This window comes from Salmo salar, chromosome ssa19 (genome assembly GCF_905237065.1).
Source record: "Salmo salar chromosome ssa19, Ssal_v3.1, whole genome shotgun sequence".
Taxonomy (NCBI): domain Eukaryota; kingdom Metazoa; phylum Chordata; class Actinopteri; order Salmoniformes; family Salmonidae; genus Salmo; species Salmo salar.
This window is the reverse complement of record NC_059460.1, coordinates 42,469,680-42,486,713: the sequence shown is the minus strand read 5'-3', so window position 1 is coordinate 42,486,713 and position 17,034 is coordinate 42,469,680. Positions and strand designations below refer to the sequence as shown.

Below are 17,034 nucleotides of genomic sequence, written 5' to 3'. Positions count from 1 at the left end.
GAGGGACACATCTCCATACGGGTACGTCTGCACTCAATTCAGTTATACTAACTGAAGATTGATTGGTGGGTCAATTATTTGAATGATTGAACGATTGATCGACTGATTGATTGTTAGGAGTTAGGGTTTAAATTGATTGTTAGGGTCTAGATAGATTTTTAGGGTCTAGTTGTAGTTTTCATCTGTACTGAGTTCCTTCACTCCTCTCCTCCAGGGTTCAGTGGCCTACGTCCCCCAGCAGGCCTGGATCCAGAATGCCACTCTGAGAGACAACATTCTATTTGGCAAGGCCTACAACGAGCAGAAGTACCGCTCTTGTCTGGAGGCTTGCGCCCTGACCCCTGACCTGGAAGTACTACCTGGAGGAGACCTGACCGAGATTGGAGAGAAGGTAGGGAGATGGGATAGAATCTAACATGGGTTGTTTTTGGAGCTAAATGCCATGTTAGCCCACTGAACTAAAGCTTAGGCATTAGCTCTGGGAGTTAACTTGGGTCTTCGAGTCTCAAAGCAATTACTTTTGAGATCAGTGATTTGCTTGTGATTGCTAGCTTGCTAGTGATTTCTCTCTGTCTATCTGTCCCTCCTTCCCTCAGGGTATCAACCTGTCTGGTGGCCAGAGACAGAGGGTGAGTCTGGCCAGAGCTCTGTACAACGAGGCAGATGTCTACCTGCTGGATGACCCTCTGTCTGCCGTGGACTCCCACGTGGCCAAACACATCTTCGACCACGTCATTGGCCCAGAGGGGGCGCTGCAGGGCAAGGTGAGGAGAGTAGTCAATCTGCTCTGTTCTCCATACACTACAGAAGAAGAGAGACACATTCTGAGGGGTAGCAGAGAGAAATGGACTGGTTCAATATTTTGTCCTTTATCAACAATTTTCGGTGGTATGAGATCGAGACCAGTCAGATGTCTTGTACTTTATCAACAATCTTCGGTGGTCAGTCACTACATAGCCATGTTAGAATGGACGAAAGTGGCAATCTCCTACAACTGACAAGTACATACGTTATATTCTGTCTAGTTCAGATAGTAAAACTCATTTGAAGAGTCCTCAACTACAATAGAGGAAGTAGTCACTTTTATTTGTGGTGTGTTGTGTTCCATCCTGTCTGCTGGTTGGTTTAGTAGCATATCTATGACTTTGTTGTGCTGATAAGAAACTTCAGTACAGAAGCTGATTGGAATGTGCAACACTTGGGTGTATAAATTCAGTATGTGTATTACATATTGCAATATGTTATTGATATTTGTCTCTAAGTCAAACATGCCAACATGTTTTCAGCACTTTCATTTCCCTGACTGATCAAAACAAATTTTCTCATGTTCTCTTGTCTCTCTGCAGCAGATACATTTTGAGCAATATGTTTGGAACGTCTATTTGCAATAAAATCGCAGTATCGAATGGCAATACATATTGTATCGCCACCTAAGAATACGGATAATATCGTATCGTGAGGTCCATGGCAATTCCCAGCCTTAATGAGAGCCTCTTTTCGTTTACCCCAGACACGTATCTTGGTGACACACGGCATCAGCTTCCTGCCGCAGGTGGACAACATAATGGTGATGGTGGAGGGCAGGGTGTCGGAGATGGGCTCATACCAGGAGCTGCTCCAACAGAACGGAGCTTTCGCTGAGTTCCTCAGAAACTATTCCCTGGAGGACATCATAGAGGACGAAGCAACAGGTACAACGACCTGTTACTATAGCAGAGAGATTCAGAACTTACTCTCTGAGGTCCGTAGCACTGCTGATTTTCTGTTCCACCTGGTTATTATTTGCACCCACCTGGTTTCCAGTCAGTCCCTGATTATAAGGGAAGAATTTAAGGAAAGCAGTGGGTCTTCAAGGTCCAGATTTATATTTGAGGACTAAAGCAGAAGAACAGATACTATTGCTGTTTCTGCCCTTGGAGAGATATCTAAAGCAGAAAAACAGATAATATTGCTGTTTCTGCCCTTGGAGAGATATCTAAAACAGATACTATTGCTGTTTCAGCCCTTGGAGAGATATCTAAAACAGATACTATTGCTGTTTCTGCCCTTGGAGAGATATCTAAAGCAGAAAAACAGATAATATTGCTGTTTCTGCCCTTGGAGAGATATCTAAAGCAGAAAAACAGATACTATTGCTGTTTCTGCCCTTGGAGAGATATCTAAAACAGATACTATTGCTGTTTCTGCCCTTGGAGAGATATCTAAAACAGATACTATTGCTGTTTCTACCCTTGGAGAGATATCTAAAACAGATACTATTGCTGTTTCAGCCCTTGGAGAGAGATCTAAAGCAGAAAAACAGATACTATTGCTGTTTCTGCCCTTGGAGAGATATCTAAAGCAGAAAAACAGATACTATTGCTGTTTCTGCCCTTGGAGAGATATCTAAAGCATAAGAACAGATACTATTGCTGTTTCTGCCCTTGGAGAGATATCTAAAGCAGAAAAACAGATACTATTGCTGTTTCTGCCCTTGGGGTTCTACTGTTCACCCTATACCAGTGCCTATCAATATTTGTCCTGGAAGGCAACTAGGTGTGCAAGCTACTGGGTTTTGCTCCAGCCCTGCTCTAATACATCTAATTCTGCTAATCAAGGTCCTAGTCAGGAGCTGATTAGATTATTCAGGTTTATTAGAGTAGGGTTGGAACAAAACCCAGTAGCTCTCTAGGAGGAGAGTTGCCCGCCCATGCCCTACACCTGTAGGGGTGTGTACACCTGCTCCATAATTACCACGGTAACCCTGTGACTCAACACCCCACAGTGGCTTTGATTGATGAAGAAGAGGACTTCCCTGATGACGTCCTTAGCAACCATACAGACATGGTGGACAGTGAACCAGTGGTCGAGGTAAAGAGGAAGTTCATAAGGTACAGTATAAGCCTCTATAACACTTCATAAGGTACTCATAAGCCTCTGTAACAGTTCATAAGGGACAATAAGCCTCTAACTGTTCATAAGGTACTCATACGCCTCTGTAACAGTTCATAAAGCACTATAAGCCTCTGTAACTGTTCAAAAGGTACTCATAAGCCTCTGTAACTGTTCATAAGGCACTCATAAGCCCCTGTAACAGTTCATAAGGCACTCATAAGCCTCTGTAACAATTCATAAGGCACTCATAAGCCTCTGTAACAATTCATAAGGCACTCATAAGCCTCTGTAACAGTTCATAAGGCACTCATAAGCCTCTGTAACAGTTCATAAGGCACTCATAAGCCTCTGTAACAGTTCATAAGGCACTCATAAGCCTCTGTAACAGTTCATAAGGCACTCATAAGCCTCTAACAGTTCATAAGGCACTCATAAGCCTCTGTAACAGTTCATAAGGCAGTCCCTCCGGGATTCCGTCATGTTTTTGTGTGATAGTTGCAGTCCAAAATGCTTGATTTTGCTGCAGCAATTCCGATTTTGTCATATTTGTCACATAAATGCACTGAAGGGGGGAAATGTTTGTTGACATATTGCTTGATTGAATAATTTTATGCACAAAAAAATCTGTTTTTGGTCAAAATTGCGAGCCATGTTTTTGTAGGGGGTTGATCGGACGGTTATATGCGATAAAAGTAAAATCATTGCAATATTATCTGGTAATAGTGCAGAGATTTGTCAAATTTGCAAACCCTGGCATAATTTGCAGGGAATTGTTGATTTTGACAAAAAATTGTAGACCACAGAATCTCAAAACCCTGAAGGGGCTTCGGTATGTTTAACCCCCTCTGTGATAGACAACTGCTGTATTCTATGTGGGTTTAGACTTTAGTTGCTGTCAAGCATTTTGCCAGAAATTTACTTTTGAAAAGTACGATACACACAACGATTGATTGACCGATCAATCACTTCCTCCCTTCCTGCAGGCAGATCAGCGTCATCTCAGGGGACCTGGAGAACCCTAGGAGCAAGTCTGTCCGGAGACGTCTGTGCAGCGAGAGGAAGAACGCTGAGCCTGACCCAGAGAAGAAACTACCCAAGGTGGAGAAACTCATCCAGGCAGAGACCACTGAGACAGGCAGGGTGAGTAGAGATATGGAGATGCATTGTTTAGTAAACCTGGTTGAGGGTGTGGACTTCTACCCTCTCCTACCTCCAGGTGTATTCCTAGACAGTACAACCTCTGACCTCTACCCTCTTAACCCTGAACTTTTATTAACCTCTCTCCTCAGGTGAAGAGCAAGGTGTTCTGGGAGTACGTCAAGGCAGTAGGGCCTCTGCTGACCCTCTGCATCTGTTTCCTGTACGGCTGTCAGAACGCTGCTGCCATCGGAGCCAACATCTGGCTGAGCCAGTGGACCAATGACGCGGCTCAGAACATGACTCAGGAGAATGTCAGCATGAGGGTGGGGGTGTATGCTGCTCTGGGCATAACACAAGGTGAGGAGACCTGCTGTTCATTACCTTAGGATAAGAATACCTGTCCACCCTAAGATGACGCCAATGGTGAAGAAAGTATCTCTACAGTTCAATATTTATAGCGATTAGAATGTGGTTACATTTGTTCATGGTGTTTGGGTCGTTTGTCCCAAAGAGAGGTTTTGTTATTGTAGGTATTGTTGTGTATGTTTAACTTTTTAACTGTATGACGCTAACTATGAATGGTTGGTTTTGTGTGAGGACTTTGGCCTCTACCCCTCAGTAACACTGGAAGCTTGATTTGAATTTCATTGAAAAGGGTCTCAGCATTCAGGAGGGAGGACACATACAGAACCCACTGTCTCCTCAACCCTCATCTACCTCCCTCCCTCCCTCCCTCTCAGGTATCCTGGTCATGGTCTCGTCCTTCACCCTGGCCATGGGGAACATCGGAGCAGCCAGGAAGCTCCACTACGCCCTCCTGGACAACAAGTTTCACACCCCCCAGTCTTTCTTTGACACCACCCCCATAGGCAGGGTCATCAACCGATTCTCTAAGGACATCTACGTCATCGACGAGGCACTGCCCTCCACCGTTCTCATGTTCCTCGGGACCTTCTTCTCCTCTCTCTCCACCATGATAGTCATAGTGGCCAGCACCCCCATCTTCGCTGTGGTCATTGCTCCCCTGACTTTCATATATGTCTTTGTCCAGGTATTGGTTCTGTTCTGAGGAGCTAACAGTTGCTTGCTCTACTCTCTAGGACAGGAGTTTATGGTGTCAAGTAATACTTTTCCTTTACATTTTTGCCAAAGTGTGTTGCTTACGTTCCTGAATGCAGCATGCAGCGCCCTGATTGGTGGAGCAGTTTATGTGACCTTTGAACTTTGGCTTTTTGTTTATTTTCAACTTTTTGTGTTCCTGTTATCTGTTGAGTTTGCTCTCCTCCTCCCTGTCTGCTCTTCCCTAACCATGCATTCACTTCCTCTCTCTTTCTCTCTCTTTACCTACACACAAACACACACATACATACAGAGCGGGCCATGTTGATTCACCAACAGCCGGTACAGTAATGAATAGTGAAGGAGGCTTCTGTTCTCCTGAGTTGTTTGTTGACTGAGGCGGTCAAGCTGAGACCCGGAGAATACTGCTGTGTGTTCTTTACAACCTCACGTCCTTCTCAGGGACATGCTGGAGAATGGTGATTTATACTATAGAGTGGTGCAGGATGAAGTAGCCCCGAGGCAGTACAATTCTGATGTTTTTCACTAATTGGTCTTTTGACCAATCAGATCAGTTCTGAAAAAGATCTGATGTGAAAAGATCTGATAGGATTTGTCAAAAGACCAACAAGTGGATAAAAGATTTGGCCTGTATCTAGTGTGCTGCTGCCCTCTGGTGGTGAACGAATGGAAAGACAACTTGTAGTCAGTTTGACGCTACAGGTATCTGTCCACACGGTAGGGAGTTAGAGGTTATTTTGTTTCCTGTCTAACTCTACAGGGTATTGATTAGCTTCAGGTTTCCATACAGTGCCTTTACCCTTTGACCCAGGAAATTAATATGAGGGTCCTCTTGTGCCAAAATACTACATACCAGTGGGCTGTGAAGACCTAGTATTAGCTGAATCCCAACTTGAGTTAAGATGAATGAGTGCTGAGAGAGAGATGCTTTCATTTCAAGAAACCACCTCCTTTCAACCCGTTTGATCAGTTCCATAGACAAGATGTAAAGAGATTTACATTATCCTGACGTGAAAACGGTTTACTTTGTGTCTGGGTTTGGATGTTTCGCTGAGGGCTACTGGGTCTTATGCTTGGTCATCATTTATTTTACCAGTGATCCAGTAGCTAGCAGTTTCCTGAAGTAGGAAAATTGATATATTTCTGCCGGTGAACCATTTGAAACTGGAGTTCTTACGGTTGAATATAAGCCAGGGTTCTGTGTGTTCACGTGCCTCTGGAGATGCTTACTATCTAACTGGAACAACGGCATATGATTCCTGTCTTTTTTTTGCTTTTGTCAAGGCATACTTTATATCTGCGTGGTCTTTTGTCAAAGCATACTTTATATCTGCATGGTCTTTTGTCATGGCATACTTTATATCTGCGTGGTCTTTTGTCATGGCATACTTTATATCTGCATGGTCTTTTGTCAAAGCATACTTTATATCTGCATGGTCTTTTGTCATGGCATACTTTATATCTGCGTGGTCTTTTGTCAAAGCATACTTTATATCTGCATGGTCTTTTGTCATGGCATACTTTATATCTGCGTGGTCTTTTGTCATGGCATACTTTATATCTGCATGGTCTTTTGTCAAAGCATACTTTATATCTGCATGGTCTTTTGTCATGGCATACTTTATATCTGCGTGGTCTTTTGTCATGGCATACTTTATATCTGCGTGGCCTTTTGTTGACCTTCTCCCTGTCTTTTAAAACTTACTTACTGGGATTGGTGGTTTATTTGTGGCCCTTCTTTAATTGTTCTACTTGAATGAGTTTTATCTTAAAACATTATTTTATCTTAATCTTTTACAGTGTTTTTTTAAAAACCAAACCGTACACTACAACATTATGATGGCATTTAAGCACAAATGGAAGTTGAAGTGTTGCTTTTTAGTTTGTAATCAAATGTGTTTAGTCCTGAATGCTTTTTAATTTGATTTGATAATGAAATTAAATAATACTTATTTCTTAGAATAATTTTGGGGCCTGGTGGAAAAAGCATCTGCAGTGTTTAGATATGTGTTATAGCTTGTACTCCAGTGTTTAGATATGTGTTATAGCTTGTACTCCAGTGTTTAGATATGTGTTATAGCTTGTACTCCAGGGTTTAGATATGTGTTATAGCTTGTACTCCAGGGTTTAGATATGTGTTATAGCTTGTACTCCAGGGTTTAGATATGTGTCATAGCTTGTACTCCAGGGTTTAGATATGTGTTATAGCTTGTACTCCAGGGTTTAGATATGTGTCATAGCTTGTACTCCAGTGTTTAGATATGTGTTATAGCTTGTACTCCAGGGTTTAGATATGTGTTATAGCTTGTACTCCAGGGTTTAGATATGTGTTATAGCTTGTACTCCAGGGTTTAGATATGTGTTATAGCTTGTACTCCAGGGTTTAGATATGTGTTATAGCATGTACCCCACTGTTTAGATACTGTATAATGCTGTTTGTCTCTCTTCCCCACGGCTTTAGAGATTTTATGTGGCCACGTCTCGGCAGTTAAAGCGTCTGGAGTCAGTCACCAGATCTCCCATATACTCCCATTTCTCTGAGACCATCACCGGCTCTAGTGTTATCAGAGCCTACGGCAGACACAATGCCTTTGTACTAATGAGTGACATGAAGGTGGATGAGAACCAAAAGAGTTACTACCCTGGTATAGTGGCCAACAGGTAGGTGGTATCTCTCTCCTACTGTACGTTCACTATGGACTCTGGAGGACAGTGGCTATGTTCCAGTTGTCTTAATGTACTTCCTTTCCTCGTTCCCTTTTTTGGCTCCTGCTGATCTGAAGTGGCTTTGTAAGGATCCAAGGGCCCTAGGATTCTCTTTACAAAATGACGGATTAATTTAGTGGACAGTATTTGTCCATTTGGATTTTGAGAATTGTAACATAGCCACTGACTGGTGCTAATGTTGAAAGCTCAACAGACTAACATGTTCCATCACAAATGACATACAGTAAGACATTGGTGTCCCACTTCACAATAAGTGGCCCTAATCCGGAATATAGCCTATATTTGCATGGTGAGGTAGTTACATAAACAGGTACCGTGCATAGACATACTGTGTGTCAGTGCTGCTCTAACTGTGTGTCGTGTTCACGTGTGTATGTGTGTGTGTGTGTAGGTGGTTAGGGGTGCGTATAGAGTTCATTGGGAACTGCATCGTGCTGTTTGCTGCTCTGTTTGCTGTGATCGGGAAGGACAATCTCAACCCTGGACTGGTGGGACTCTCTGTGTCCTACGCTCTACTGGTACAATACAACATATTCATAGATCTACTGTCCGTCTAACTGTCTGATACACATTTCCATGAAATGGTGCCCATTGCCTGCCACTGTGATTCTGTTGTGCTAGTGTAAATGACGTCACGCTGCTTGCTTAGCGAGTTTAGCTTCCTCCTGATTTGGCTCATATTGAGGCTCGAACCAAGGACCACTGCCTCGCAAACACACGTGACCGTCTTCCTGAAGCGTCTTACCCAGTCGTGCCCCTGAAAAGCTAGCTATCCGGCATTGCAAGTGGGGCCTCTTCAGTCGGAGGAGTTTCACAGATCCCCATCTGCTACACTATGTTGGAGATGGAATCCAGTGTTTTAAAAGAGATCTGGTATGATGATGAAGGATAGCTTAATGACGCTGCTTGTGTTTTCTCCCATAAGCATCACTCATGCTACAGTACTGTGTTGTCCTGGTAACAGGTGACCATGTCACTGAACTGGATGGTGAGGATGACGTCAGATCTGGAGAGCAACATCGTTGCCGTGGAGAGAGTCAAGGAGTACTCTGAGACCAAAATTGAGGTACAGAGCACACACGCAATGCTTACTAGGGTAGGACATTACATATGGAAATCAACCAATGAACCAGGTCTAATCGCTCAGAAGTACAAGGCAAAGTGACAGTGGAAATGTTGTGTTGTTGCCCACTGTTTGTTTCTTAAGACCACCTGAGTTCTGTAAATAGTATTTATATATATATTTTTTCATAAGTGTGTTTATATTTTTGTCTGACTCACAACCATAAAAGACTAACGCAAGTGAAACTAGATCTATAACTTGGATATTATGTACCGTACAGCGATTCCCTTTGATGTGGGCGGCTGGGCTATATAGCGTACTGTACATTTCAGACTACTTTGATTATTACCTAAATATAACCCCCTCTTTACTGATCATGTGATTGAGTTTCTAGTATACTGTGTTTTCTGAAATATGGCTCTTATCAACCTCTGCGAAATGTGGGCAGAATTTGCAAGTGTATATAAAGTGTATTGTTGCACATAATTGTGTTTGTGTATGTTGCAAGGCCCCATGGGAGGTGGAAGACAAGAAGCCTTCCCCTGATTGGCCATCCCAGGGGAAGGTAGAGTTCCTTGACTACAGTGTGAGGTACAGAGAGGGACTAGACCTGGTCCTCAAGAACCTCACCCTCAGCGTCGTTGGAGGAGAGAAGGTGAGAACCACAGGCCTAAATGGTGTGAGGAAAACATGCATTTTAAACACGATGCATATAGATGCCGCAACAAGGCCTCAAATGCAGTCGCAAATCAATGGAGAAAATTGACACCGTGAAAACACCTGGAAAATTTTCATTTTGGGGTGAAAAACATTGCTTTCATACGCCACTCGGGACATGTTAAATGGTTGTTTAACACACTGTTACAGAATGTACCCCCATGAAAGGACGCTGTACTCCTGCCATCACATTTTATACACAGATAAAATGCTGTTTAGTTTATCAGAGCAGGTGCTGATGTGTGTATCAAGCACTCAGATATCTGGAACAAGTGTTTGAATTGAGACTGGTAAACTACAATGCTCGCTGAGCGTGCAGTTTTCCGGAGGGTTTCATTATGTTGGCCTGCGTGTGTTACAGATAGGTATCGTGGGTCGTACTGGGGCTGGTAAGTCCTCTATGACACTGTGCCTGTTCCGGCTGTTGGAGGCGGCAGGGGGAGAGATCACCATCGACGGGGTCAAGATATCAGAGATAGGGCTGCATGACCTGAGGTCGAAACTCACCATCATACCACAGGTACACAGACACACAGACACACAGACACACAGACACACAGACAGACAGACAGACAGACAGACAGACAGACAGACAGACAGACAGACAGACAGACAGACAGACAGACAGACACACAGACACACAGACACACAGACACACAGACACCCTACACCTTCCTCACCTCCACCTCCACTACCCTCACTACGTCCCCAGGAACCAGTGCTGTTCTCTGGCAGTCTGAGGATGAACCTGGACCCATTTGATAAGTACAATGACGGGGAAGTATGGAAAGCTCTGGAACTGTCCCACCTCAACAAGTTTGTCAGCAACCAGCCGGCTAAACTGGAGCTGGAGTGTTCAGAGGGAGGAGAGAACCTCAGGTAACATAATCCCAACCACTTAACAGCTGCATGTTTTGAGACACATTTACACCTGTAGAAGCCTTTTACCTGTATATTCAGGTGGGAAGTAAAACTAAACTAACAACATTTGGAATACAAACATGTCTTTATTAGGATTTTCTCTTAAGGACCTTTTCTGAATCTTTCTTTTAGCTTTTTGTACCTTTCACATTTTACTCGTCTGGAAAATAACGTAATATATTTGTGTGTGTGTGTTCAGTGTGGGCCAGAGGCAGCTGGTGTGTTTAGCCAGGGCTCTACTGAGGAAGACGAGGATCTTGATCCTGGATGAAGCTACAGCAGCCATCGACCTAGAGACAGACGACCTCATCCAGTCAACCATCAGGACACAGTTTGAGGACTGCACCGTCTTCACCATCGCTCACAGACTCAACACCATCATGGACTATACTAGGTAATGTACAGTACATTGCACATGCACACACAAACAGACTGACATACATATATACAGTGCATTCAGAAAGTATTCAGACCCCTTGACTTTATCCACATTTTGTTATGTTACAGCCTTATTCTAAAATTGATTAAATAAAAAAAAAATCCTCATCAATCTACACACAATACCCCAAACAGGTTTAGAAATGTTTGCATCTTGTTTCCATTGATCATCCTCAACTTGATTGGTGTCCACCTGTGGTAAATTCAATTGATTGGATATGATCTGTAAAAAGGCACACATGAGGTTGAAGGATTTGTCTGTAGAGCTCCGTAACAGGATTGTGTCAAGGCACAGATCTGGGGAAGGGTACCAAAAAATATCTGCAGCATTTAAGGTCCCGGAGAACACAGTGGCCTCCATCATTCTTAAAGGAAGAAGTTTGGAACCACCAAGACTCTTCCTAGAGCTGGCCGCCCGGCCAAACTGAGCAATCGGGGGAGAAGGGCCTTGGTCAGGGAGGTGAGCAAAATTCTGACGATCAGAGCTCCAGAGTTCCTCTGTGGAGATGGAAGAACCTTCCAGAAGGACAACCATATCTTCAGCACTCCACCAATCAGGTATTTTTGGTAGAGTGGCCAGACAGAAGCCACTCTTCAGTAAAAGGCACATGACAGTCCGCTTGGAGTTTGCCAAAAGTCACCTAAAGACTCTGACCATGAGAAACAAGATTCTCTGGTCTGATGAAACCAAGATTGAACTCTTTGGCCTGAATACCAAGCGTCTCGTCTGGAGGAAACCTGGCACCATCCCCACGGTGAAGCATGGTGGTGGCAGCATCATGTTGTGGGGATGCTTTTCAGTGGCAGGGACTGGGAGACTAGTCAGGATCGAGGGAAAGATGAACGGAGCAAAGTACAGAGAGATCCTTCATGAAAACCTGCTTCAGAGAGCAGATGCCCTCAGACTGGGGAGAAGGTTCACCTTCCAACAGGACAACAACCCTAAGTACACAGCCAACAAAATGCAGGAGTGGCTTTGGGACAAGTCTCTGAATGTTTTTGATTGGCCCAGCCAGAGCCTGGACTTGAACCTGATCGAACATCTCTGGTAGGAGACCTGAAAATAGCTGTGCAGTGATGCTCCCCATCCAATCTGACAGAGCTTAACAGACTCTGCGGAGAAGAATCGGAGAAACTCCCCAAATACAGGTGTGCCAAGCTTGTAGCATCATGCCTAAGAAGACTCGAGGCTGTAATTTCTGCCAAGTTGCTTCAACAATGTACTGATTAAAGGGTCTGAACAATTTTAGAATATGGCTGTAACGTAACAAAATGTGGAAAAAGTAAAGGGGTCTGAATATTTTCCGAATGCACTGTACATACGTACAGATACTAAACAAAAAAATCTAAACGCAACATGCAACAATTTCAAAGATTTTATTGTGTTACAGTTCATATAAGGAAATCAGTCAATTGATATAAATTCATTCGGCCCTAATCTATGGATTTAATATGACTGTACAGGGGTGCAGCCATGGATGGGCCTGGCAGGTCATAGGCCCTTCCACTTGGCAGCCAGGCCCACCCACTTGTGAGCCAAGCCCAGCCAATCGGAATGATTTTTTTCCCCACAAAAAGGCTTTATTACAGACAGAAATACTCTCGGTTGTGAGGTCAGTTGGACGTACTGCCAAATTCTCTAAAACGATATTGGAGGCAGCTTATGGTAGAGAAATGAACATTCAATTATCTGGCAACAGCTCTGGTGGACATTCCTGCAGTCAGCATGACAATTGCACACTCCCTCAAAACTTGAGACATATGTGGCATTGTGTTGTGCAACAAAACTGCACATTTTAAAGTGGTCTTTTGTTATCCCAGCACAAGGTGCACCTGTGTAATGATCATGCTGTTTAATCAGCTTCTTGATATGCCACATTTTTCAGGTTGATACATTTTCTTGGCAAAGAAGAAACGCTCACTAACAGGGATATAAACAAATTTGCACACAAAATTTAAGAGAAATAAGCTTTTTGTGCGTATGGAACATTTCTGGGATTTTTTCATTTCAGCTCATGAAACATGGGACCAACACTTTAAATGTTGTGTTTATATACTGCTCAAAAAAATAAAGGGAACACTTAAACAACACATCCTAGATCTGAATGAAAGAAATAATCTTATTAAATACTTTTTTCTTTACATAGTTGAATGTGCTGACAACAAAATCACACAAATAATCAATGGAAATCCAATTTATCAACCCATGGAGGTCTGGATTTGGAGTCACACTCAAAATTAAAGTGGAAAACCACACTACAGGCTGATCCAACTTTGATGTAATGTCCTTAAAACAAGTCAAAATGAGGCTCAGTAGTGTGTGTGGCCTACACGTGCCTGTATGACCTCTCTACAACGCCTGGGCATTCTCCTGATGAGGTGGCGGATGGTCTCCTGAGGGATCTCCTCCCAGACCTGGACTAAAGCATCCGCCAATTCCTGGACAGTCTGTGGTGCAGCGTGGCATTGGTGGATGGAGCGAGACATGATGTCCCAGATGTGCTCAATTGGATTCAGGTCTGGGGAACGGGCCGGCCAGTCCATAGCATCAACGCCTTCCTCTTGCAGGAACCGCTGACACACTCCAGCCACATGAGGTCTAGCATTGTCTTGCATTAGGAGGAACCCAGGGCCAACCGCACCAGCATATGGTCTCACAAAGGGTCTGAGGATCTCATCTCGGAACCTAATGGCAGTCAGGCTACCTCTGGCGAGCACATGGAGGGCTGTGCGGCCCCCCAAAGAAATGCCACCCCACACCATGACTGACCCACCGCCAAACCGGTCATGCTGGAGGATGTTGCAGGCAGCAGAACGTTCTCCACGGTGTCTCCAGACTCTGTCACATCTGTCACGTGCTCAGTGTGAACCTGCTTTCATCTGTGAAGAGCACAGGGCGCCAGTGGCGAATTTGCCAATCTTGGTGTTCTCTGGCAAATGCCAAACGTCCTGCACGGTGTTGGGCTGTAAACACAACCCCCACCTGTGGACGTCAGGCCCTCATACCACCCTCATGGAGTCTGTTTCTGACCGTTTGAGCAGACACATGCACATGTGGCCTGCTGGAGGTCATTTTGCAGGGCTCTGGCAGTGCTCCTCCTGCTCCTTGCACAGGTAGCGGTCCTGCTGCTGGGTTGTTGCCCTCCTACAGCCTCCTCCACGTCTCCTGATGTACTGGCCTGTCTCCTGGTAGCGCCTCCATGCTCTGGACACTACGCTGACAGACACAGCAAACCTTGCCACAGCTCGCCATCCTGGATGAGCTGCACTACCTGAGCCACTTGTGTGGGTTGTAGACTCCGTCTCATGCTACCACTAGAGTGAAAGCACCGCCAGCATTCAAAAGTGACCAAAACATCAGCCAGGAAGCATAGGAACTGAGAAGTGGTCTGTGGTCCCCATCTGCAGAACCACTCCTTTATTGGGGGTGTCTTGCTAATTGCCTATAATTTCCACCTGTTGTCTATTCCATTTCCACAACAGCATGTGAAATTTATTGTCAATCAGTGTTGCTTCCTAAGTAGACAGTTTGATTTCACAGAAGTGTGATTGACTTGGAGTTACATTGTGTTGTTTAAGTGTTCCCTTTATTTTTTTGAGCAGTGTATTTTTGTTCAGTGTACATAGATACATCTTTTGATCAAAGATGCTGTTTTTGTATCTTGTTAGGTTTCTGGAGAGAATATATGACCTAACAAAGTTATGAAAGATTCTACTAATACATCTTCTCTTATTTGCAGAGTGCTTGTGTTGGACAAGGGACAAGTAGCTGAATTTGACACTCCTTCAAAACTTTTATCCAAGAGAGGAATCTTCTATGGCATGGCTAAAGATGCTGGACTGGCACAATAGCCTCTCCTCTACACATTTATAAAACCTATTGTGCCTTCTGGCAGAAAACAGAGTGCCAGTGAATGTATCCTTTTATACGCTGCAGTCTACTGCAAAACCAGGATAAAACACTTTTTAATGTAAACTTTTTAATGTAAACTTTTATGAAGAGTGAGTTTCAGGATGAATCCAGCTATTTTTGTACCGTATTGTTTTTGTTATTTAAGCTATACATTTTATTATTAACAGATGTCTGATGGGGAAGTTGGCTCAGTTCAATGTGTGATTCCTTTGTGAACCATGTATGTAAAAACTTGAATTCTGTACCACCAAAATATGAAATATGATAATGCCTTTATTAAAGAAATTAAGACTGCCTTGTAGATGTTTCTGTGATAGTTTTCATTTTTATATATGATCATAAAACATGTTAACTACTCTGGTATAACCTACGCTACAACAGCAACATGGTTAGCAATGTAGGAGAAAACCAATGTACACTGCGTGCACAATTATTAGGCAAGTGCATATTCTGATCTTATCATTGTTTCTATTCACATTTTCGAACTCCAAACCATATAAACTTGAATGCTTATTGGATTTAATCATTTTCAGGTGATATGTATTTGTGTAATGAGGGAGGGTGTGGCGAAATTGAATAACACCTTATATCAAGGTGTAAATAATTATTAGGCAGCCTCATTACTTCAGGTAAAATGGGCCAAAAAATTAATTTAACTGACACTGAAAAACCAAAAATGTAAAATGCCTTTCAGACGGATGCGACACTCTTTAAATAGCTAAACTATTGAGGTGTGACCACAGGACATTCAAACGTTTTGTTGCGAAAAGTTAACTGGGGCGCAAAAAACGCATGGGGTAGCAAAGGCGCAAATTAACTGCAAAAGACTTGAGAAGAATTAAACGTCAAACTACCAGGAACCCATTATCCTCCAGTGCCACCGTATTCCAGAACCGCAACCTACCTGGAGTGTTCAGAAGTACAAGGTGTCAAGTGCTCAGAGACATGGCCAAGGTCAAGAAGACTGAAACAAGACCACCACTGAATAAGATTCACAAGTTGAAGCATCAAGATTGGGCAAAGAAATACCTGAAGACAGATTTTTACCTGAAGACAGGTTTTATGGACAGATTAAATGAAAGTGACTCTTGATGGACCAAATGGATGGGCCCGTGGCTGGATCAGTAATGGACACAGGGCACCACTTTGAGTCAGGTGCTAGCAAGGTAAAGGAGGGGTACTGGTATGGGCTGCGATCATTGAGGATGAGGTAGTTGGACCTTTTCGGGTTGAAGATGGACTGAAACTCAACTCCCAAACCTACTGCCAGTTTCTGAAAGATTCTTTCGTCAAACAGTGGTACAGGAAGAAGTCCTCAGCATTCTAGAAGGCCATGATCTTTATGCAGGACAATGCTCCATCACATGCATCCAAGTACTCCACTGCTTGGCTAGCCAGCAAGGGCCTCAAAGATGCCTGAATAATGACCTGGCCCCCTTCCTCACCTGACTTAACTCCTATTGAGAACTTGTGGGCCCTTCTCAAACGTGAGATTTACAGTGATGGAAGACAATACACCTTTTTGAGCAGCATTTGGGAGGCTGTGGTTGCTGCTTCAGCGAAAATTGATCGTAAACAGATCAAGAAACTGACAGACTCCATGGATGGAAGGCTCATGGCAGTTATTGTAAATAAGGGTGGCTATATTGGTCACTGAATATTTTTGAAAGGCCAAAAATGTTATAATTGTCATTTTGTGTTACTTATGTTACACTTACTCTAAAAATTGAGAATAAACAAGTGAGTTGAGAGAAATTATTTTTGTAATTTAGTTGCCTAATAATTGTGCACACTTATATATTTCCCTGAGACAATCAAAACTCACTTTTCCTTTGTTAAACATTCAGGTTTGAGGTTCAATAACATATTGGATTGACTGAGAGCATTGTGTTTGTTCAACAATAAAATTAATCCCGAGGAATACAATTTGCCTAATAAATTGTGCACGCAGTGTAGAACATTTAGCTGAAAACATAGGAATTAACAGGATTTATGGTTTGATACATACAGACTGTCAACACAGAGCATGGAACATATGGCCTAGATTAATTAACATTGGAATATTACAGCCTGCAGGTTCGTAGCTTCCACCCCGCATCACCCACAAACACACTGACACTTACATGTGCCTGATTGACTGCTGAATAATATTATTTTCTTT

At 43.3% G+C, this 17,034-nt stretch overlaps 1 protein-coding gene across 3 annotated transcripts in view; it reads left to right on the top strand.

Moving 5' to 3' along the window:
• Positions 1-15,174, top strand: part of LOC106578846 (ATP-binding cassette sub-family C member 3) — a 73,249-nt gene extending 58,075 nt beyond the window's left edge. For all 3 annotated transcript variants that reach the window (XM_014158052.2, XM_014158055.2, XM_045702352.1), the window contains exons 16-31: positions 1-21; positions 215-391; positions 597-764; positions 1,511-1,691; positions 2,765-2,870; positions 3,858-4,014; positions 4,164-4,371; positions 4,755-5,065; positions 7,556-7,755; positions 8,213-8,339; positions 8,786-8,887; positions 9,393-9,539; positions 9,963-10,121; positions 10,314-10,480; positions 10,722-10,916; positions 14,701-15,174. The exon at positions 1-21 is cut by the window's left edge and continues 106 nt beyond it. In XM_014158052.2, the coding sequence (XP_014013527.1) occupies positions 1-21; positions 215-391; positions 597-764; positions 1,511-1,691; positions 2,765-2,870; positions 3,858-4,014; positions 4,164-4,371; positions 4,755-5,065; positions 7,556-7,755; positions 8,213-8,339; positions 8,786-8,887; positions 9,393-9,539; positions 9,963-10,121; positions 10,314-10,480; positions 10,722-10,916; positions 14,701-14,812 (2,538 nt within the window). In that variant the 3' untranslated portion in view covers positions 14,813-15,174. The remainder of the gene's footprint in view (positions 22-214; positions 392-596; positions 765-1,510; positions 1,692-2,764; positions 2,871-3,857; positions 4,015-4,163; positions 4,372-4,754; positions 5,066-7,555; positions 7,756-8,212; positions 8,340-8,785; positions 8,888-9,392; positions 9,540-9,962; positions 10,122-10,313; positions 10,481-10,721; positions 10,917-14,700) is intronic.
• The last annotated feature ends 1,860 nt before the right edge of the window (positions 15,175-17,034 follow it).